This window comes from Sander lucioperca, chromosome 1 (genome assembly GCF_008315115.2).
Source record: "Sander lucioperca isolate FBNREF2018 chromosome 1, SLUC_FBN_1.2, whole genome shotgun sequence".
Taxonomy (NCBI): Eukaryota; Metazoa; Chordata; class Actinopteri; order Perciformes; family Percidae; genus Sander; species Sander lucioperca.
This window is the reverse complement of record NC_050173.1, coordinates 31,033,245-31,055,908: the sequence shown is the minus strand read 5'-3', so window position 1 is coordinate 31,055,908 and position 22,664 is coordinate 31,033,245. Positions and strand designations below refer to the sequence as shown.

At 39.2% G+C, this 22,664-nt stretch overlaps 3 protein-coding genes across 6 annotated transcripts; all 3 read left to right on the top strand.

Moving 5' to 3' along the window:
- The first annotated feature begins 1,159 nt into the window (after positions 1-1,159).
- On the top strand, positions 1,160-12,203 carry si:dkey-34l15.1 (thiosulfate:glutathione sulfurtransferase). 2 transcript variants are annotated; one of them, XM_031303046.2, is made up of 5 exons: positions 1,160-1,195; positions 9,991-10,003; positions 11,337-11,465; positions 11,752-11,914; positions 12,058-12,203. In XM_031303046.2, exons 1-5 carry the CDS (start codon positions 1,175-1,177, stop codon positions 12,110-12,112), a joined length of 381 nt encoding a protein of 126 aa, XP_031158906.1. In that variant the 5' UTR covers positions 1,160-1,174; the 3' UTR covers positions 12,113-12,203. The 2 variants fall into 2 exon arrangements, with proteins under 2 accessions (XP_031158906.1, XP_031158907.1); XM_031303047.2 differs by lacking the exon at positions 1,160-1,195 and having other exon boundaries at positions 9,814-10,003.
- Positions 6,953-9,091, top strand: LOC118492899 (LRRN4 C-terminal-like protein). Of its 2 annotated transcripts, none has more exons than XM_036002252.1 (2): positions 6,953-7,187; positions 7,924-9,091. In XM_036002252.1, exons 1-2 carry the CDS (start codon positions 6,968-6,970, stop codon positions 8,694-8,696), a joined length of 993 nt encoding a protein of 330 aa, XP_035858145.1. In that variant the 5' UTR covers positions 6,953-6,967; the 3' UTR covers positions 8,697-9,091. The 2 variants fall into 2 exon arrangements, with proteins under 2 accessions (XP_035858145.1, XP_035858149.1); XM_036002256.1 differs by having other exon boundaries at positions 7,066-7,187; positions 7,917-9,091.
- Positions 12,204-12,631: 428 nt separating the features above from the next.
- On the top strand, positions 12,632-22,515 carry zgc:195212 (DUF4554 domain-containing protein). Of its 2 annotated transcripts, XM_031303362.2 has the most exons (14): positions 12,632-12,928; positions 13,156-13,279; positions 15,978-16,031; positions 16,112-16,233; positions 16,469-16,552; positions 16,637-16,692; positions 17,086-17,157; positions 18,492-18,687; positions 19,111-19,234; positions 20,901-21,059; positions 21,144-21,265; positions 21,673-21,783; positions 22,013-22,111; positions 22,226-22,515. In XM_031303362.2, exons 1-14 carry the CDS (start codon positions 12,908-12,910, stop codon positions 22,274-22,276), a joined length of 1,395 nt encoding a protein of 464 aa, XP_031159222.1. In that variant the 5' UTR covers positions 12,632-12,907; the 3' UTR covers positions 22,277-22,515. The 2 variants fall into 2 exon arrangements, with proteins under 2 accessions (XP_031159222.1, XP_031159223.1); XM_031303363.2 differs by lacking the exon at positions 13,156-13,279 and having other exon boundaries at positions 12,821-12,928.
- The last annotated feature ends 149 nt before the right edge of the window (positions 22,516-22,664 follow it).

Genomic DNA, 22,664 nt, shown 5'->3' with positions numbered 1-22,664 from the left:
CACTTTTGAGCAAAATTGACATTGTAAGCGTCAAACACTTCTTTTTCTGCATTCTGGTGAATTTTCTGCATCTATTTATGGCGCAAATGTTTTTATTTATGTTATGGAAATTGTAATAGGTTTTTGGGGTGGGTTGCACTAGCCAGTTTTGATTATTGGGGTGTTGTAACCCCCCCATCCTCCCTGTAAATTACGCCTATGGTCAGAAGTATGTATGCAATATTAGGGTTAAGAATGTAAAATAGGTTTCAGCCACACTCTGCCATTTTGATATTGTGTGTTTGGACATCATTTCTTTTCTACAAAGAATAAACTAATCAAATCAGCCTATTTACCAATCCATTAGATTCATTTAGATAACCTCAAACAGGCAAGAACCACTGTCAGATTTTTCCCAGAGATACTCCAGGGGACTTCTGTTTTTTGGCAAATACAAGTATACACCACTAAGTGGAGCTATAACTCTATGTAAAGGTTTTAAGTTGACATTCAGTCAGCTGATTTGTTTGTGCTTGTTTTGGTTAATCTCAATAAAACAAAATATATTTTAACAAATTCAAATATGCCTCTTTCTTTGAAGACATTATGACATGTCACAGTAATTAAACACAGTTGTAAATAATACAATTAGTGATGGCTGAATTTCATTTTGCTGCTTTAGATTCAGGGTCCTGGTATTGTGCATGCTGGCTCACTGTCACACTTTCATAACTTATTGGGACACTTTAATAAAACAGAGCCATTATTAATGTTATTAGTAACGGCCTGTTATACTGTTCAGTTAGTCTCACATTGCCAGACCTTTCTCCACAGCGGTAGCGCTATTATGCCCCTGTTACCTAATTATTAATTACCTAATTATGGTGCCACAGGTTGTAGGCAGCTGTTATTTTACTATAATTAATGGCATGTTTAATATTAAGTCACTGAAATTACACCCCTCACAGAACATTTTTTAAACTGATTCAAACTATCTTTTCCCAGAATATACTGTAGAATAGGTGAGATGTAGTCCTGCAGTCACAAGACTCACAATACGGTATGGCCAACATGCCAGTATCACGGCTTAATCCAATCAAAATAAAACGTGTCTGAGTTGTCTAATATAACATTAATAGGATATATAAAAGATAATTTGTATGCTATCTTTCCTAACAAAGGTTAATCAACGTCTATGGAGATTCACTTAAGCAGGGTGGATTTAAACTTGCCTGTTGTAGGATGCTTTCTGTGATATGGTGACCAGCCCACTCTTTCAATTCTACATAGTTTGTAATCCCACAAGCATGCAGTGGATGCAGGAATGTGGGACCTAGTCATCAGATGGTGCTGCTACATCATTACATGTCTGTTTTCAATTAGTCCATTGAGGCTCAGTTAGACTGCATAGCCCACTCTCTCTGGCTCCACAGCGTTTTTTAAAAGCTAAAAATAGCAGTTCACACGACTGGTTGAGTATGGTAACAAGATTACCCTGGGATTCCTTTTGAATGAAGTGGAGGTCAAAGGTGATGGGGATATAGCCAATAGTAGCTTAGTTCCTGTTTAAATTGGAATACTTCAACTCCTTAGAGAGGTGTGTGTAGGAGAGGGATTGAGCATCTGTGAGAGGCCCACACATTTCAGAGTTTGATAAAGTCACACTGAGGGATAAAGGCTTACTTGAGTGAGTGAATGTGAATGTGAAAGTAAAGTGTTTGTGTTTCCACTTGCTAAACAGACAGAGTGGAAATCCTGCCCTTAAATGACTAATATCTTATTGACTTAAGAAATAAAGGTATTCAGCACTCTGGTAGAATCAGATGATGGTGGCGGGGATACGTGCAAGTTGTCTTACACATGTTCAGCAGCATGCTCAGACATGCTGTGGTGCAGGGAAAATGCCCTGGCGGGCTAGTCGTTATCTAGTTATATAGTATATGGGACAACCACACTGTGGCTTCCTTTATTCCTCGAGGGCTTAATTGAAGCCACAGTTAGAACAAAACTTCAGCAGGCTGGCCTGTCACGGGCAGCTGAAAATTGTATGCAGTGAACATGCAGTGAAGTTTTTTCAGTGATGTTACAATTTGAAGAAAACTATTTCGACAGTTCATATGTGAACACTGTGACAACTACTTACTCGTCACCAATGAAAACAATTCAGTGGTGCACTCTAAACTCTGTTATGTCTGCCTCCTGTGCTATGCTTGGTTTCACCCAAAAGATGAGTCTAGATAATCATCAGGGATTGACCAACATGCCCATGCCCATGAGTGTTACTGAACAAACAGCTGCCTTTAGTCACTGACACTACTGTATAACTGATTGGGATCGTTAAGTGGTTAAAAGTAGTCCTTTTGTTTTTCTCTCTGATTAGTGATATGATACAGTGGTGGAAGAAGTATTCAGATCCTTTACTTAAGTAAAAGTAATAATACCACACTGTAAAAAATACTCTGTTACAAGTAAAAGTCCTGCATTGAAAACGTTACTTTAGGAAATGTATGTAAGTATCATCAGGAAAATTTACTTAAAGTATTAAAAGTAAAAGTACTCAATGCAGAAAAATCCTCATATTTCCAAACAGTTCTGTCCATCAACTAAGTGTTTAATGGTCTAATCATTTCAGCTTTACTTGTTGGCCTGTATATTGTTGGGTAGTTTTAATTTATAATAAAGCATCATATTTTAAAAACTACATATGTGTTTTTCATGCAAAAATCTTAATTTGTAAAGTAACAAGTAACTAAAGCTGTCGTATGAATAAGTAATGAGAATGTGAGAAAAATGTAGTGGAGTAGAAGTAGAAAGTGGCGTGAAAAGAAAAAGACTCAAGTAAAGTACAAGTACCTCAAAATTGTACTTAAGTATTGTACTTGAGTAAATGTACTTAGTTACTTTCCACCACTGTAAGGATATAATAGTCTGAGGCAAAGTATAAGAGACAAAAAATGTGGAACTTGTTTGTGTTCTCTTTCTTGTCCTCTTCCCTTATTTGAACAAGTGAGAAACTCCTTCGTTTTCTGATGCAATCTTACCCTTACAGAAGTAGATGATCTCAATCATAAAAATAGCATATGAGCTTGTCAAATTGTTTCTAATATCTATGCCACCTCAGGAGGGGGAAGCGGGGAACCATCCAAGCTGTGTACAGTAAGGATGGGACGCTGTTGACCTCAACTGAGGAGGTAATAGGGCGGTGGAAGGAGCACTTTGAGGAACTCCTAAATCCGACTAATACGCCCTCTATGGTAGAGGCAGAGCTGGAGGATGATGGGGGATTGTCGTCAATTTCCCTGGTGGAAGTTGCTGAGGTAGTTAAACAACTCCACAGTGGCAAAGCCCCAGGGATTGATGAGATCCGTCCAGAAATGCTTAAAGCTCTGGGTGTGGAGGGGTTGTCTTGGTTGACACGCCTCTTCAACATTGCGTGGAAGTCGGGGACGGTGCCTAAGGAGTGGCAGACCGGGGTGGTGGTTCCCCTTTTCAAAAAGGGGGACCAGAGGGTGTGTGCCAATTATAGGGGTATCACACTTCTCAGCCTCCCTGGTAAAGTCTTCTCCAAGGTGCTGGAAAGGAGGGTTCGGTCGATAGTCGAACCTCAGGTTGAAGAGGAACAATGCGGATTCCGTCCTGGTCGTGGAACAACGGACCAGATCTTTACTCTCGCAAGGATCCTGGAGGGAGCCTGGGAGTATGCCCAACCGGTCTACATGTGCTTTGTGGATCTGGAGAAGGCGTATGACCGGGTCCCCCGGGAGATACTGTGGGAGGTGCTGCGGGAGTATGGGGTGAGGGGGTCCCTTCTCAGGGCCATCCAATCTCTGTACGACCAAAGCGAGAGCTGTGTCCGGGTTCTCGGCAGTAAGTCGGACTCGTTTCAGGTGAGAGTTGGCCTCCGCCAGGGCTGTGCTTTGTCACTAATCCTGTTTGTAGTATTTATGGACAGGATATCGAGGCGTAGTCGGGGTGGAGAGGGGTTGCAGTTTGGTGAGCTGGGGATCTCATCGCTGCTTTTTGCGGATGATGTGGTCCTGATGGCATCATCGGCCTGTGACCTTCAGCACTCACTGGATCGGTTCGCAGCCGAGTGTGAAGCGGCTGGAATGAGGATCAGCACCTCTAAATCTGAGGCCATGGTTCTCAGCAGGAAACCGATGGAGTGCCTTCTCCAGGTAGGGAATGAGTCTTTACCCCAAGTGAAGGAGTTCAAGTACCTTGGGGTATTGTTCGCGAGTGAGGGGACAATGGAGCGGGAGATTGGTCGGAGAATCGGCGCAGCGGGTGCGGTATTACACTCAATTTATCGCACCGTTGTGACGAAAAGAGAGTTGAGCCAGAAGGCAAAGCTCTCAATCTACCGGTCAGTTTTCGTTCCTACCCTCACCTATGGTCATGAAGGCTGGGTCATGACCGAAAGAACGAGATCCAGGGTACAAGCGGCCGAAATGGGTTTCCTCAGGAGGGTGGCTGGTGTCTCCCTTAGAGATAGGGTGAGAAGCTCAGTCATCCGTGAGGAGCTCGGAGTAGAGCCGCTGCTCCTTCGCGTCAAAAGGAGCCAGTTGAGGTGGTTCGCTGGGGCTGGGCGCCTCCCTAGGGAGGTGTTCCAGGCACGTCCAGCTGGGAGGAGGCCTCGGGGAAGACCCAGGACTAGGTGGAGGGATTATATCTCCAACCTGGCCTGGGAACGCCTCGGGATCCCCCAGTCGGAGCTGGTTAATGTGGCTCGGGAAAGGGAAGTTTGGGGTCCCCTGCTGGAGCTGCTACCCCCGCGACCCGTTAACGGATAAGCGGAAGAAGATGGATGGATGGATCTATGCCTCCTCCAGTGGTTCACTCATACAACATTAATAGCTGTATTAATCAGACACTAATTATGTGATCACCCACACAGAAACAGTGAAACACTTTTGTTGGGTATGTGATGTTTCTTTGGATTTGAAACTATTAATTCAAGTAGACAGGACGAGATTTTCAGCACTCACACATTATAGTGTTAGTGTAACAATGTACTTACTTTTACAATTAGAAGTACTGCTTTATGGAGGGAAATGACCATATGCAGCTGGATGATAAAATACTATATTGCAAATAGTGTAGCTGTGTATGTGAGAAAAGACTTTTAACTCAAAGTTCCAGAGGGATTGTCTCATTCAGGAATGAATGTTTCAGTGAATCACTCTTTTGATAAGTCACAGCAACCTGTGCAATTCAGTTACAGGAAATGGATTGTTAAAACTTATCAGCTCCTGGTATTGCAGACAGACGGACAGGCAGGGGGTGGAAGAGATGGTTGTCTCATGCAGCCAAAACAACCCGGAGCTTGAAGCTGGAAAAACTGTAGATATGAGGGTCATCTTGAGGAGAAGCCCACCTCTTTGCTCTACATCCTTGGATAAAGAATATAATTCAGATTTTTCCACTAAAGTGTGTTGCTTTATAATTTGTGATAAAAGCCATATTCCATGTTAATAATTGTTGAGATATTTCAGTCTGAAAAGAGGTCCCAAGTGCTGGATCAACCACCCAACAATGAACAACTATGATTCCCTAAAATCTGAAATAGAAGTATGGTTAGTTCAGCATTTCCATTTGCTCCATGAAGTGTCATTTTGATTTTCCATTCAGTCCATCTTTTCCTTCTTTACCTGGCTCGAAGAAGCAACCAGGCATGGGAGAACACAACTGTGTGTCATCTAGCTTGGAGAAAAGATAATTTGGATGTATCTTGCCTTCCACATGTATGAAGAACCATGGTGCATATGGGCATCACTATCACTCACTCGCCTCAGGCACCACGTTTTCCCGAACCATCATACATTGTAAATGCCACAGAACTTCAGCTTCTTTTCCCAGAACCTCCCCTAATGAACAACAAATTTTACACTGAACTTGTTACGGACAGCTCGTCACTTCTTCATTCATGACTCACCATATTCCCTTTAAGCAAGCACATTGTGTTATAATTATCATCAACACATCATTTTTCTCCCCAAATAAGTGCATAAACCTTTGTGTAAATGCAGTACATACATACTCTACTCTATTTCCTGTTGTATAATTTAAGTGGCTGTGTCTGTCTTCAGTGTTTATTCATCTCCCAATGATTTATTGTTTCTTTGCACTCAGCCCTTTTCTTGAAAATATAGTAATAAATAGTTTTGTCTTCATGTGAAAATAACAAGTTGATTTGTGCATGTAAGAGAACACTCTCACAACCTCACATAACTGTGTATGGCTTTGTGTTGTTGGTTTTGTTCCACCAAAAGATTAATTTTATTGTATGCACATGTACTTCTAATCAGATTTAATTAAAGCCATTTATTCTAAGATTCCAAGTAATCAGGATTTGTGGTGCGTAGGTCGAGTAAATCCTTTGAGTTTTGAGGTTGGGAAATAAGAGGCTCCTGCCCTGGTACTTTTCTTTTCATCAGTGCAATCTGGGCACTTGGAATAAGACAGAACTCGCCCCCTCTGCCAGCTTTATTCCATAAAAGGACGGCCTTTTATCATTCCCCTCCAGCTTGTCACAATGGGGGCCACAAGAGAGGTGGAGGGGGGTCTCTAAGACATGCATTCCTTCACCCCCCATTCTCAGAGGAACACATAAACACACTGAAGTGCCCTTATGTCTTGTTATTTTCCACAAGAACACCTGCAGAGTGTATGCAAGAAGTTTAGCTTGTAAAGAGCTAATCAAAAACAGGCCGCTACATCTACGGATTACACAAACACATACTGCAACAAGCACTAGCCTGCCTCCTGCAGCTACACAGCAAATTAATATGCTAAGTAGCACACAGGCACATGCTGGCTCTGAGCTCTGACCCTCCCAAACCTCCCTCACTCCACTTTCCCTACACACATTAACACAAAAATTCCAAACAAAGAAATATAAAAGATCAGCAACAGCTAGTTGGAAGATATATCACATGTCAGTTATACTTATCAGTTAGTTGGAAGTTGAGAAAGAGAATGAGGCAAGATGGGAAAAAAGACCGAGGCAGAGCATGAAAGAGTAAAATGGGAGGGAGAGGCACTGAGGGGAGAAAATGAGGGGGTGTTGAGGAGAGGGAGGGGAGAGTCTGAGAGAAACAACTTAAAGACGGTGAGAGCAGAAGACTGTAGTGAGTACACGGTGAGAGCAGACAGAGTGGGAACAAGAAAGAAGAAAGACTTGAAATATATACACCACCATCAAACAGGTACAGTGATATTTTTTTTTACACTTTACTTAAGTCACTTTTATCAGTATGCTGACATGTGTGTTGACCAGATGCAAAATACTGAATGGTTGGATGTTTATATATTCTTAGAGGTTTTGTCATCAGCTGCATTTAAAAGAACGGAAAAAAAAATCTTGTGATTATTATGGTTATTTAAAAAATAAACTAGATAGTGTAAAGTGAACATTCAGTTCTGGGTTCCCACAGAACTCATCTGGCTTGGTGCCAGGGGAAATTGGAAGTGCTGATGGGGTCACCCCAATATTGTATTTCTTTCTTCCAGCACTCAGGATTTATTTATCTAAAGCTGTTTACAGGATGGAAACTAGAACACCGCAAATGTTTGATTATACACAGAGCCATTTCCAAGCTATAAACTTTGGTAAAATAGCCTCTTTGTCAACAAGCAAAAGAATTTTGTTTTCCAGTCGCATCAAACCATTCTTGTCTTCTGTCAAAGGGAGAAAAATCTTAAAATTTCATATGTCCTATTTATTAGCCTTAGTACCACTGTGGATCCTTGTTTAATTTTGTCTACTATTGGAAGCAAGTTCTGTATTTTGGTTTCTGTGTTTTGACGCAGTGACCACTACTACAATGACTTTGGCTTCCTGATTTAACTTCATTTATTCCACCTTATTAATTATTCATTAATTTATTAAATTCTGGCCTCTATGGTATTGTTTTTCTCATCATTTGTCACTTCTGTCCATAGAGATGACGTCACTGTGCAGGAACCTGGCTGTGCTTCTCCTTTTTCTGAGTGCTTCACCTCTCCACCACTCCCACCTCTCCACCCATGCTGCCTCTACATTCCGTCCCACCACTCGTCCTCTGATCATTGCCTTGGGCTCAGATGATGACTATGACGATGACTACCTTGACAACTACAGCTCTCCTCCTGAAGTTGTGCACGCCGTGAAGACTACCTTGCTCCAATGGGAGGCGCAGCCCTGCCAATACAACCCCTGCTTGGAGAATCAGGAGCCCTGCGAACAGATTTCAGCAAAGACTGGGTGTCTCTGTCCTGGGGTCAGCGGGGTCAGTGAGCCTCCTCATGCACCAATCATCCAAGTGCTGCGGCCAATCAGTGAGGGAGATGACAGAGGAAAGATAGAGGTCCAGTGGTGTGCTCCATCTTCTGTGGTGTCTGGGTACAGAGTGGTGATAGAGGGAAGTGAAGCCCTGGAGTTTGGGGAAGTTTCACGACGAGGTTTGGTCGGATCTTTGGAAGTTGGGACTAAGGTGTGTGTGGAGGCGGTGAACAGTGCAGGACACAGCCCCACCTCGGAGTTCTCCTGTAAGCGGTATACTCCTCCTGAATTTTCTGAACATAAACTGTTTGCTGGGATTATAGGAGGAGGAGTGGCCCTCCTACTTCTCATCATAGCAGCTGTGATCCTCTGGAACCATCAAATGCGTAAAAAGGCAAAGAGAGACTCCGCTGATGGACTAGGGAACCCTTCTTACACAGTGGGGACTCTGTGATCCAGATTAGTTTAGCACTGACAATCCATTCCAGTCACACTGAACAGGCCCCTGGAGGCAGGGGCCACAGCAACGCTGTAATCAAGAACAAAAGACAAAAAGTTCTGGTTCTCATTATGATGATTACAGAATTAAGAAGTTGTTTACACTCCTGTTTCAATGAATGTGTAAACATATTGGGGTAAAGGGGAGTGGTGTTCATGGAATAACTAATCAATGGGTCATTGTGTTACTTTGTGGTTAGAACTACAGGGTTATTTGCTGGCAAGTTAACCTTTGTAGGTTTATTGTAGTGTTATTTTATCTTATCATGGCTAAATTTAATTGTAAATATTTTTTTTAGGATATAGATACTGACTTTTGTAATAAACTAAAACTTATTTCATAAAAACTGTGTAATTGGTGTTTGTTAAATATTTGCTTTTATCTGAAAGGTTTAGGTCTACGTGTTGTAACATAAACCAGGGGGACAAATTAATAAAGGTTGGTAGGTGTATGGCACGTTTTAATGTGCCTTGGCATTGAGTCTCTGAAGCTTAACTGGAGGGACTGAACACCGGTCAGTCCAATATGTTCCATGATTGGGTTGAGATCTGGTGACTGCAGAGTCCTGATTGTCACAATTTTAATACTTAACATTAAAACATTCATTGACCTCTTGTACGCTGTATGGAAGCACCTGCATTCATTTTTTTCTCCTCTCATTTATTCATACTTTACCCTTTGTATGCAGTGGTGGGAAGTATTTACATTTCAGAACAGTATTAAGGTACTTTTGCTTTACTTGACTAATTTAATTTTATATTGCATTATAATATCTACATTTCTGAGGGAAATATGGTACATTTCACTCCACCACATTTATTCGAGAGCTTTAGTTACTTTTTTGTGGACTAAGATTTTACATACAAGACAAATAATCAATTTATAGAATATTATGCATAAATTAAACTATTCAGCCGGGTATAACATTGTTGAAATTAGTTCCACTTCGACCAAGTATATTTTACATTGTACTATCCTTACTTTCACGGGATATAAATATTTCAACACTGTTTGAATTTATGTAACATAATAACCATGGACAAAAAATATGATCCACTAGTTTCAACTTTTATTTTGAAAGTCTTGTAAAAGCACTGCAAGTGTAAAGTTGATTTTATTGGCTAACGACTGAAGAGTTTTAAGCTAAGTCCCGCCTACTCTCGGCGTCTAAGCCAATGCCTTGTCACTAAACCTGAGGAAGAAGGATGTATTTGTTTTTAACGATCATTTTCTAATACACTTCCGTAAGATGGATAGCCCAGGTGAGTCCTTTTTTTTATTTCTCTTACTGGGACAGATATCATTTAACTACTAACTGCAGCCTATTTGAATTGTTTAAACGACTTGAAAGGTCCCTAATGTTGGTTTATGTTTGATAAATGATGATGTTTAGTTTGTGCTAAATACTTGTAGTAGTATAGTGTAACTTAGGTTACCTATATTGTCATAGACGGATTGCAATTGGGAGAAAGTAGCCTTAGGCTTTTTAAAACCCAAACCATGATATTTTCCTAAACCTAACCAAGCAGTTTTTCCCTAAACCTAACCATATTTCTGGCAGAAAGCCCTGAAGGCTGACTTCTCCCATGTGTCGTAGTTGTTGCCTTTAGCTGACTATTTTGTTTTCTGTCTGTACATTTTAACCTGTAGCCTAATGTCTTGCTGTTTCCTGTTGCTGTGGTCTCAAACCATCTCGCTAAATGACTACAGTTAGAACGCAGATTTCTCTAACTATTACATATTAATTGAAGAAATAATCCCTAAGCTTTAGGGGAATATTATACATTTCTTAATGATTCAGAATGACTCAGCACAAAATAAAAAAAACTGTCTTGATAAGGTCAAACCAGAAGCTATCTCCTCAGGAAATGCAAGCTGCATGGTTACCCAAGCAACAATCAACAAACCGGTTTCAAAATGTGTCTCTCAAGTGAAGCAAAACATGATTGCATACCATAACCTGTTACATCAAAGGCGAGTGGGTGCTGTAACTTTACTCCTTATTTTTCGAAAGACACACACACACACACACACACACACACACACACACACACACACATACACACAGACCAACATTGTGTGATGTGTGTGCCAACATGAGGGAGCAATCTTCTGGAGAGAAATATACCCTAGTCTGTTTCGTACCTCTTCAATCATCACGCAAGTCTATTATTTTTCACAGCAAGTTAAAACCAAATTGCAATTTAGTCTGGTTTGCTCTCGTGATACGCATTTCAATAAGTCAACTCAAGATATCTTCTAAGTACCGATACCAGTTTTTTATTTTAAATTTTTTTTTAAATCTGTATACCTCACTGTGTGGATCTTAATAACACTGACAAATAAACTGCATTTAATGTGGATCATAACAAACAATGACCTTGTCGTTTGGTACATCCCTAATAATTAGTCTTTTTTTGTGTCCACTGTAGTACCTTAGTGTGCAGGTGCAGTCTATGATGGTTAGTAATAAAATCATGTCTTAGGCTGTTTTATCACTTGAAGCCTAACCTGTGTTTAGAAAAACTGTATGTATTCAACAAAGGCGTATCAGAGTTTTCAAAGCCTTTAATGTGTTTTTTCTCTCGTTGCCAGTCACCAAGGATATCTCCTATGAGGATCTAAAAGCACTTCTGGGAAAGAGCCAGAATCTCTTTCTGGTTGATGTTCGCACTAAAGAGGAAGTGGATAAAGGACATATTCCAGGATCCATTCACATCCCACGTGAGCTTATTTTAAATTAATTTAAACAGAGGAAAAAAATATTTAAAAAATATCAAGGTTTTGTAACCTTGATATAGAAGGAAGTTATATCAATTAATTACAATTTTTGATTTATTAACAATATAAACTTAATTTTCTCCTCAATGTTACCACTTATCTTACATATTCAGACCAAAGTTCTTCTGGGTGTGCTGTTGTGCATTCTTGATACACAACAGTATGCCATCATCTGTTTAATCATATAATATGTTTCTGCCATTCTCTGTTGCTCCTTTTACTCATTAAGTTGATACAGTAGAGGCTGCTTTTGCAATGGTGCCAGAAGAATTCAAGGCCAAGTACGGAGTAACCAAGCCACCACTGGATGCGCCAGAGCTGGTGTTTCACTGTCATTTGGGCAGGCGAGGGGCAGTTGCCACAGGAAAAGCCTATGAACTTGGATACGTGAAGTAAATCAGTTATTGGTTACTATAGGCTACATTACAGTATACACACACATTTAGCCCATCTTGATTTTACGACTCCCGTTGAGACCAATCTTGTTTCTTCACATCTTCTCTTTTAAAATGTGTCTCTCTGTCTTCTGTTTCAGTGCACGTAATTATGCTGGAGCATACAAAGAGTGGTCTGCGAAGGAGGGAAAGTGATTTGTTTTGAAGGAAAGCCTCATATATATTTATACAAATAGTAATTGTGAAATCAAACAAAATATTTTTATGCTGTTTTGTTTTCATACTCTACAACTTTGTATGTATGAATAGATACAAATAAAATAAATTGTTATCTACTACATGTATTTGTGGGGATCATTTCCGAGAGCTGTGTATCCAGAGATCCAAAAACTGAAGTAAAAACAAACTTCACTTTCTGCATGTTAAAAAAATGTAGAACAGACAGTATACAGTAACAAAAAAGTCTGCTAAGATGCATTAGAGCATTAGCTGGTGAGGCGGTTGAATGCTCAAGTTGGTAAGTCGACCTTAACATCATGTCCTCAGGAATTTCTGTAAATGCGGTGCAGTTTAAAGACATGAATTATATGATTACACACTATATATATATATTTGGTTGGTCTGGACTGGTATTTTTTTTGCATTTAGACTTTCTAGTCTTACATTTTTAAATTCTCAAAAACATTTACAAAGTTTGGTTGGTGGAATCGGGGCTAATTGCCTCAGTATTTCTAAATTCCTGACTATGGGCCTGCTTTTAGGAGTCTACAATGAACAAGTCATGTCATTTCCACAAATTTGTTATTGATTTATAGACTTACATATCTATAGTCCTCATCTGACTTGTAAGGTATTAGCAGTGATTTCACATAATTGCATATTGTATTAATAAACAAGGGAAAGTCTTGTGACTGTGTCAGCCATGCACGTGCGCAATCTGAGAGCCATTCAGCGCGCGCACTGCAGTTAAATTGCTTCAATTCGCTAAACATGCTCAGAGAAATACAACAGGTAATGGTTTAAAGGGCTATTCTGGCTAGAAACACAATGTTTGTACGTGTAAAATGATTGTTTAATCGACAGTTAAATTGTGCTCGTAGTTATTTATTAAACAGAGACAGTCATTCAATGTTTGAATCTAGTTAGCATAACATATGGTTATATAGTTAGCTAGCTATATCTTTAACGTTAGCTAGCTATAAAGGATGAGTTCGTGTTTTTAATTGTAACCACTTCAGGTGTTGCGGTTGATCATGCTTTTGGGAAAGCAAAAACAACAGCATGGTTTAAACACTGAAAGAGGGCTTTTGGTACTTCTGTGGACTGAAACAGGAGCTTCTGTTCAAAGTCTAAACTGCACTGGTAAGTATTATCACATAATCTGAGCAGCTTCATCAGGATGAACTAACATTAACGTTACCTATCTAGCTAGCTATCAAGCAAAATGTGCTTGAACAACGAATGGTTATTCTGATAAGAAAATCTATAGGCCTACATATGGTTACCAGGTATACGTGCAGTTAAGTGTCCCCAATTCCCCCATACAATGTCCTTAATTATGAACCTGCTAAACCACCTGTGCTGTAGTCATTAATGTACGCGTGACAAGTTTGCCGCTCAAAAAGTCATTTATTAAGTCATTTTGTTGCAAATGTGCATTATTTACAAGCGAAAAACGGAAACGATTGTGGCAAATGAGGTGAAATGTTTTCCCAGTGTCGTGCCAAGGTAGGCTACTTATCCCCGCCAGGATTTGTATCCCCATCTGTGCACTCAGAGCGGAGCTTCGGTCCCCCTACATGTTGTCTCATTGGAACTACAGCGGCAGCTAAAAGTTACTTAGTGCTGCTTTAACTGCTGCACTTTGAATTCACCTCTTAAATGGATCAAAAAGCGACGTGGAAGACTCGACAGGGTTTTCCATAGTAACAAGGGTCTCATTTATCTACGTAAATATGTTACATTAAGGCGACGTATGAATTGTTTAATGCGTCGTTTATTATTGTGGATTAATCAACAGTGTTTTCCAAAGTTCCCTATTGACATGCACTTTAGCTACATATTATAGTTTAATATGGCTTTTCAATTAACCGCTTTGTTCACCTGTCTACCATATAAGTTACAGAGGGGATACAGAAAATATCAGGCCGTTTTTTCACCTGATATTTTGTGTATCCCCTCCCCTAACATGCAAAGTAAGTAAGTAAGTAAAGTTTATTTGTATAGCACCTTTCACAGATAAAAATCACAAAGTGCTTCACAATAAAATGTAATACAATACAACAAATTAAAATACAAAAAAATGTAAATACAAATAGAAAACATAACAAACAACCATAAAAAGGGTCTGTCCTGTCCTCATGGGTGTTATTGTCTGTGTTTACCAGCTCACAATAAACAACATGAGATAATATGGAGATGTCTGCTTTTTTCTAGCAAAAGTTATAGAGGGGATACACATATCAGGTAAAAAAACGGCCTGATATTTTGTGTATCCCCTCTGTAACTTTTGCTAGAAAACAGCAGACATCTCCATATTATCTCAGGTTGTTTATTGTGACCTGGTAAACACAGACAATTACACACATGAGGACAGGACAGACCCTTTGCATGTTAGGGGAGGGGATACACAACATATCAGGTGAAAAAAACGGCCTGATATTTTCTGTATCCCCTCTGTAATTTATATGGTAGACAGGTGAACAAAGCAGTTAATTGAAAAGCCATATTAAACTGAGTTAAATTAAAACAGAAATCACGTTAGAGGGCAGTGAGGGACGGGTTAGCAAAGACGAGGAAAAAATATTGTTCATAAACCTGCATGACTCACATGGATATGGATCACATGGATCAGTCAGCCTATGTAGCTAAGGTGCATGTCAATATGGAACTTTGGAAAACACTGTTGATTAATCCACAATAATAAACGATGCATTAAACAATTCACACGTTGCCTTAATGTAACCGACAAATACACGTATTTATGTAAATAAATGAGACCCTTGTTACTGTGGAAAACCCTGTCGAGTCTTCCACGTTGCTATTTGTTGCATTTAAGAGGTGAATTCAAAGTGCAGCAGTTAAACTTTGCTCCCGCGGCCAGGGGATACAAATCCTGGCGGGGATAAGTACCTTGGCACGACACCGTCACTAATAGACCTACACACAGTTGCCACAATTTACAGTGTAGCCTAAAGAAATCATGATAGGCCTACTTGCCTAACCCCCACCCCTCAAAACTCGTTTTATAAACACTACGGCGCTTTTCCGGCTGCACCCCGACCCAGTCACGAACGGCTCTGCTCACCTGGACCCGAGGGCCCGGGCCACTCCAGACCAACCGAAGCACTTAGGCGCATGGGTATCGCTACGTCTGGGAGGGATTCTGACTTTGAGGCGTTCAGTCATAATCCCGCAGATGGTAGCTTTCTGGTAGCTTTGGGACACTCAGTTTTTGGAAAATAATAAACTAACCTGTCTCAAATAAGACCTTCATCATTTGGGACACTCAGTTTTTGGAAAATAATTTGGGACACTAAACTGCATGTATACCTGATTACCACTATTTTTTATGTAAAATATAGGTAAATAACTGTTTAGTTGAAAAAAGTCATCAACACAATGCGTCTTATTTGCAAGTCCATATACTACCAGTAGACATTTCATTCTGGCAAATAGCCGGTGTAATGTTTAAATGCACCATAGAGTGACTCCCATTTTAAACTGTTTAAGTAGCAAACCAATCCCCAAAACGAGCAGAAAACAATTACAATAGCAGTGTAACTATTCATATCAGACATTGAATTTCAGATAAATTTGACCCAAATAAAAGGGCAATCCACCCTGTAAAAAAACAGAAACTGGTCACTACAATAAAAAATACATGATTAATTGGTCACATTTTAGTTATTTGGATTATTTTCAGCCTGCTCTTGATTACGGTAAAAACAATAACTTGGATATGATGAAGGAAAGTGACTGTTGCCAGCAGCTGTTAGGATTTCTAGGACATATAGCACGTACAGCAAGTGCTGTAACAGTGTTAACATTTGTGGTAAAGTTGCAGCTGCTGGTCCTTGGAGCACAGGGATTAAAATGGAAGCACTACAACCTGGTATGTACACACACACCTAACGTATATATATACACATCTTCAGCTTTTGTACACTACAGCGTCTCCTTTTACTACATTACTCCTCACAGATTTGAAGGAGAGCATGTTTCCCTGTACCTTGTCGTCTACTCAGCCGGACCCTGAGGAGCTGTGTGCCTTCACCGACCTGTATGGTTCCCTCAGATTACTCCTGTCTTTTCAGGTACACAAAGGTTCAGTGAACCTTTTCTTTAATTACTGATAATAGAATTGAGCATTGTCCTTTTTTAAGCACTATAGTAATCTATGTCAAAAGAATGTCCCCAGGATATCTAGACTTACCCAAATGTCAGTAATTAATGCTACACTTTTAATTTGATATATTTACTTCCAATGTGATTAACGATAGATGATTGCAGTGAGCCTATATCATCTCTGTCTATCTTTGCACTGTATAGATGAAAGATGAAAGATTTAACAGTACAGAGTTGTGTGCTCGCATTGAAGCGTTCCTACACACATTCAGTTTGGCTAACGCAAAGGTAGGATCTGTTTCTCTCTGACACGTATCCACAGTATGGTATAAAATAGTTAGCAAAAATTTGACTGCTGCTTCTTTTTAACAGATCAACATCCACCTCAAGTTCAAATTGAGTCAGCAGACCTTCCAACGAGACTTAAGGTATGACTGACAACTATGCAGACAAGGCTCATAGCTTTCTTTTCGGATAAATCTAGGGAATTTCCCACCGGTTAGATAAGCTCATGATAGAACAGTATTATTCGAAATGGCCTGATAAATTTTGCAACAGTTCATTCAGTCACGCTGTATTACACAGAATGTACCTATTTTGTTTCATAACGTATTTGTTATATAAAGTTACTTAAACATGCAAAAGTAAAGTTTACTCACACACAAATACTTCTAAGCAGTGATCAGATTTTATAAGTGGCCTGCAATGCTTTTGGCTTTAGGAGTTACAGCATAATAACAAACATAAAGGCTGACTACTCTAGTGAAACCCCCTCAGCCTTTTTTGTATGACTTGCTAAGGTTGTGTTTATATTTTTGCAGAGTGAAGATCAAGAGTACAGTTGCATTAGCAAACCAACCGTCACGGAACTTGGATGTCACTTGTAGTACACAGTCAGTAATGCTGTTTTTAATACTTTTTAATGTGTAGTTGTTTGTGTGGATCAATGTTTTCTGACTTTCAGTAGAAACATAATAGAACCCAATAGGAATGAATGTGTAACCAAAATAATTTTTATCTTTATCTATTATTCCTACAAAAAGAGATAGATGGACTTTATTATCCCAAATTGGGAAATGACTGTGTTACAGCAGCAAGTTACAAGGACACACACATACAGAAAATAAAAGAATTATACTAGAGATAATAAATAAGATTAAAAAAAAAGATAGGATTAAATAAAATTGCAAGATTTTATTACATAAAAATACCAGAACACCTACTGAAAAAATGTATACTCAGAAGAAAGAAAATAATGTACATGTATATACAGTACAAGTGTAGAATACAAATATACAACCTACATACATAGTATATATGACAAAATATATTTTATTAAATATTAAATATGAAGTAGGCCTAAACAGTAGGGGTGGGAATCGATTGGCACTTCACGATTCGATTCCGATTCAGAGGCCAACGATTCGATTCTAAACCGATTATCGATGCATCTCGATGCAACAATTTCCATGCGTGATTTTTAAAAATATACATATAAATCTGAGTTTGCTACTCAGAGTTTGCTAATCACTTCCTAGACAAAGCAGCTAGACAAAGCTTAGATTTTGACGTAACAGTATTTGTCACTCACAAGTTTTAATGAAATGTTTTATCTACTGAGGTTTTTATTTTGTAGTCATTTCATGTTTAACCCTTAAACGTGCTTGTGAAAGTCACCTTCTCTCCCAGTAATCTTCCATGTCAGAGGCTCAGTCATGTTATGTGATAAAGTAGATGAACACCCTATATGTGTTTTGCCTAATTATTTATGTCTTATTAGATCATGTATATATATATATATATATATATATATATATATATATATACACAAAATAAAATAAAAAATTCCTTTCGGCCATTTTTGTGTGTTTTTTTTTTTTTTTTTTTTTTGCACTCTTGCCTAAACTCTAAGTTGTTGTCCATTATCCCATCCTCTTTCAGTCACTCGGTTTTCTCATTTGTACTTGTCTGGAGACAGTAACTTTTAAATAAAAATCAACACATTTAAAAAAAAATATATATATATTTTATTTTTTATTTTTTTTAAATCGATTATTAATTTATCAGAATCGATAATCGAATCGTTCTAGAGAGAATCGCGATGCATCTAAGAATCCATTATTTTTCCCACCCCTACTAAACAGTGTGCAAGTGTGAAATACTGGGCCATATGCTGGTGTGTTTACTTTGGTTTATAGAAAGTGATTTTCTTTCCTTGGGTTTAAAGGCCTCCAGAGTGTGTGAAGAAAGGCTGCTGGTGTCAGGGAGGACACCCTGTCGTTGGAGGCATGGTGCCTCTCAGTATCCCACCTAAAGCCATGGACCAGGGCCTGTTTGGGGAGCTCAGCATCCAACCAGTCACACTACTAAGCCCTTGTGTGCTGCAGTACCCCAATCTGGCAACACAACTCACTCACATAAAAATATCCTTTGCTAATTTTAGCATAAATGTGCTTGTGATTTTCACAGACAGAATCTCTAGGTGCGAGTTATGGAGGGTGTCTGTTGCGGTGGCCTCGGGATTGCATCTCTGCTTTTTTCAGATGACGTTCCCCTAGCTTCATTAGATCATGACTTCATGTGCACACTTGGGAACAATTTGTATTAAAGCAGAGATGAGGGTCAACACTTGCTAGTCTAGTCATTTCCTGCTGTAAAATGGTTGATTGCTCCCTTTGGATTGTGAGTGAGGCACTACTCCAAGTGAAGAAGTTCAAGTTGTTGGAGTCTTGTTCACAGTCAGATTTATGCTTGAACAGAACTAGTTTGTTCTGTGGATGGAACTAAGAGTAGAACCGCTGCTCCTTTCTGATTTGGATTAGTGTTCCTTGACTTCATGTGTCCAGGTATTGGTATTTGGCCCCAGTAATGTTCCTGTGGCAGGCCCCTCCACCTTCTTCCAGAACCTCCCTGCTCATCTGGACTGTCAGGAACTGGGCCTGCACGGTCTTCACTGCTCCTCCTTCAAAGGTAGACAACAACAACTGATGGGAACAACACATACTGATGGCCAAGATACATTTTAGGTCATTACCTACGGGCTGGTTTCCTTGGCCAGCGTCAAAGCAGAAGTCTAGTTAATCCTGTCTTAAAAAGTGACTTTCGGAAACACTTGTTAAATTGATTATTTTTTAGAGATGAGCACGCAGCCCAGGCCTGAAGCTGCCCATAAAAACTTTGATGGATCACAAAAGGCCTATGATTTGAATCATATGACTGAAACCAGACAGAACAATGGACGTAGAAAAAGGAACACACGCAGAATGCAGTAACAAAAAAATCTTAAAGTGATAGCACTTAGAGAGAAAGGGCTTCAACGCTGAAAATCTGGGCTCCAGCAGTGAAATGGTTGTCACTGCATTTTATAAATCCATCTCCTGTAAATTATGTCCACATGGAACCCATCTGCACTAGCAGTTTATGTTTATTGTGAACAGTTAGTTCTGAAGTAGTTGTGCAAGAAATAGTTCTGCATTCGCATAGAAACATTCTCACAGCAGAGAGTTGGGGTGGAAGATGGGTTTAAAATGAGTTTGACATTGCACGCTCAGGTTTCCATCCTGTTTTATACTAGAAATTAGTATTTTCATTTGTCATATTTAACCTTGACCATGACTTTTCCCAGACCTTACCTAAATGTGTTTAGTTGCCAACATCTAATCATACCCTTAATCTTGCCTCGGTTTCCATAGGTGATTTAAAAAATAAATTAAAAAAAAAATGTTGAAAAGTGCAACATTTTGCAGGTGTGATCACCATTAGTGTTTTGAATTTTTCAACTGAAAAGTAATGGCTTATTAACATAATTCGTCATAATTCTTCTGTATGGGTTTCTCATGGTTGGTCTTCGGTGAAATAGTCAAATAAATCCTTTTGTGTCCAGACAAGAGTCCGCCTTTTTGAATGATATTCTTTCTTCTTTAGTAGGGAAATTTTCTCTTAGGGAATCAGTTAAATGAATCAGTGTTAACGTGAATCTAGGATAAATCTAAACCATGTGTGAGAGAGCTGCATGTTTATTGTAAAGAGACACTTTTTGTGGAACTAAGCTTAATCATCACTAAATAATCTCTGAATCACTTAAAATGTTGCTGATTTTTCAGAAACCGCTCTTGCATAATAAGCGTTTCTTGTCCGTGTAGATTACACGATGACTTACAACCACGAGCAAAACCACAGGTCTACATACTGTAAATCACAAGAAGCTTTTTCATTCACAATACAGATAATAAACTAAAAAGGCCCCATAATACAGTCCACTCTGGTCTTTGGCTGCTAGAGAGAAGCTCCTCTTTCACAACTAATTAATTGGTGAAGTTTTGTTTATTCTGGCCTGAAAAGGGATGCATTATGAGGTAAACGTCTGTTAACTCATTGAACTTAACTGAACTCAGGTTTTAAAACTAAAGCTGTAAAACCAAATGTTGTAACAGTTACTTACCCAACCCAAAGGTGTGTCTGCCATTACCGCAATGATACGCACATGCGATTGTTACAACCCACCAGTGTGCCTTCAACTAGTGAGGACTTGCAGAGTTCACTGTTTAAAAGTAATTATCGTCACTAATAATCATGTTTTCCTTTAATTTCCTTGTCATGTTTTCCTTTGCAAAAAATGTTGTAACTTCCTTTGCAGATCATGTGCACAGCAGTGGCATGGTGTACACAGTAGAGCAAGAACCCTGTAAGGATCCAGAGCAAGAATCAAGTCTTCTGCCAATGCAGCAGAGTCTTCGGCTTTACCTCTTTCTGCAGCACAGTGACCCTTTCAACTGCCACCTCTCTGATCTGATGGGTGAGAGACAGCTGCATGTATAATCACAAAACACTGCGTTAAAGTTACTTACTTTACTTTTTTATGTCTGTGATCCTCCCACAGCCACAGAAGTGCTGATAGAGCACTACCTGGAGGATATTCTGAACAACAACAGGCAATCAGTCACAAAAGCCCTGCAAACTGAGCTGCAGAACACACTGAAAGCCCAAAATCGCAGAAAAAAGGCAAGTCTGACATACACATACACAGTAACTGCAGAGAGGAAATGTGTCTTTAATCACATGTTATTGTTTTTGTTTGTTTTTTGACTGTGTAGAGATTCAACAACTATTCAACAGAAAACGTAATCAACAACAGTTTTGATAATCAGTATACTGTTGGTGTTTTTTTTAATTAAGCAAAGATGTCAAACATTTCCAGGTTGTCGCTTCTCAAAACTGAGGATTTGCTGTTTTCTTTCTCTGTGTTTGATTAGTGTAAATTGAATATCTTTGGGTTTTGGGTGATGGTCAATATCATTTTTTTCTGACATTTTATAGATCAATTATTAATGAATTGGAAAAAAGAATCAATACATTATTGAACATCAATAATTGATTTGGGCCCTAATAGTATATGTTTGGGTGTTAAGGACCAAGAGAAGCTGCGTTCAGCTGCTGAGGTGATTCTCAGCTCGTCCATCAGTGTTGTGAGCTGCAGCAGTAACGTGGACTTCAGAACTGCCTGTCTGAACAGCATGAAGGTGTGGGATAAAAACAATTTTAAACATGTATATGCATATAGTTATAGTTAATTTTAAATAAAAGTTATTCACTTCCACAACTCTCATATTTACAAGGAAGCCACTGGCAAATATGGTATCAGGTGATATGCTACACTGTAAATAGACTTGTTACTTACAGAAATGTTCATGTATATGTGTTGATAGTGTGACAGAAGTCACCTGCCTCCATAATGTATGTGTTTGTCAGGTGCGTGACACTCATGGCCTTTCAGCCTCCCTCCGTGAATCACTGAGGAGGGTGACATCATGGAAATTCACTCCCAGGGACAGGTGCCACTCAGCTCAGGTGAGGGGCATGTTTGTTGTTCACTGCTACCAACCAGTTACTATAGCAGCACTTCAGTGCTTTTAGACATGTGATTTTAATCCACAGTCTACCAACTCGTCATTACTTTCACAGATGGAAGGAGAACATCCTGAGAGTGATGAGGCCACCAGAAGAGAAATCTGAGCATGTCTGTGTTTGTCTTGAAAGAGTTTTGTTCTGGTTCAAGGCTGTGGGAGCATTTTGTTTTGCAATTTAAAGTGGGATAGTAGTACATGTTGTACTGTTGATGTGATGGTGATAGAATCTTATCAGCCTCAAATTTAATTGGATTTTGTTTTTTATTGTTGTGTGTACCAGATGTTTAGCACAGTTTTAAAAACGTTCCCAACAGAGATTTACATTAAACTGAATTTTTGATCTGAGATCATTTGTTGAGTTTTTTTTTTAAATAATTGTTTTATTATGTATCCAAATAAACAATATAGTACAATAACATGAACATCCGTACAATATAATGTACTTTATACATTCTTATTGAGATTGTAAGTTTGCATCAGTTCAAGTTAAGCTA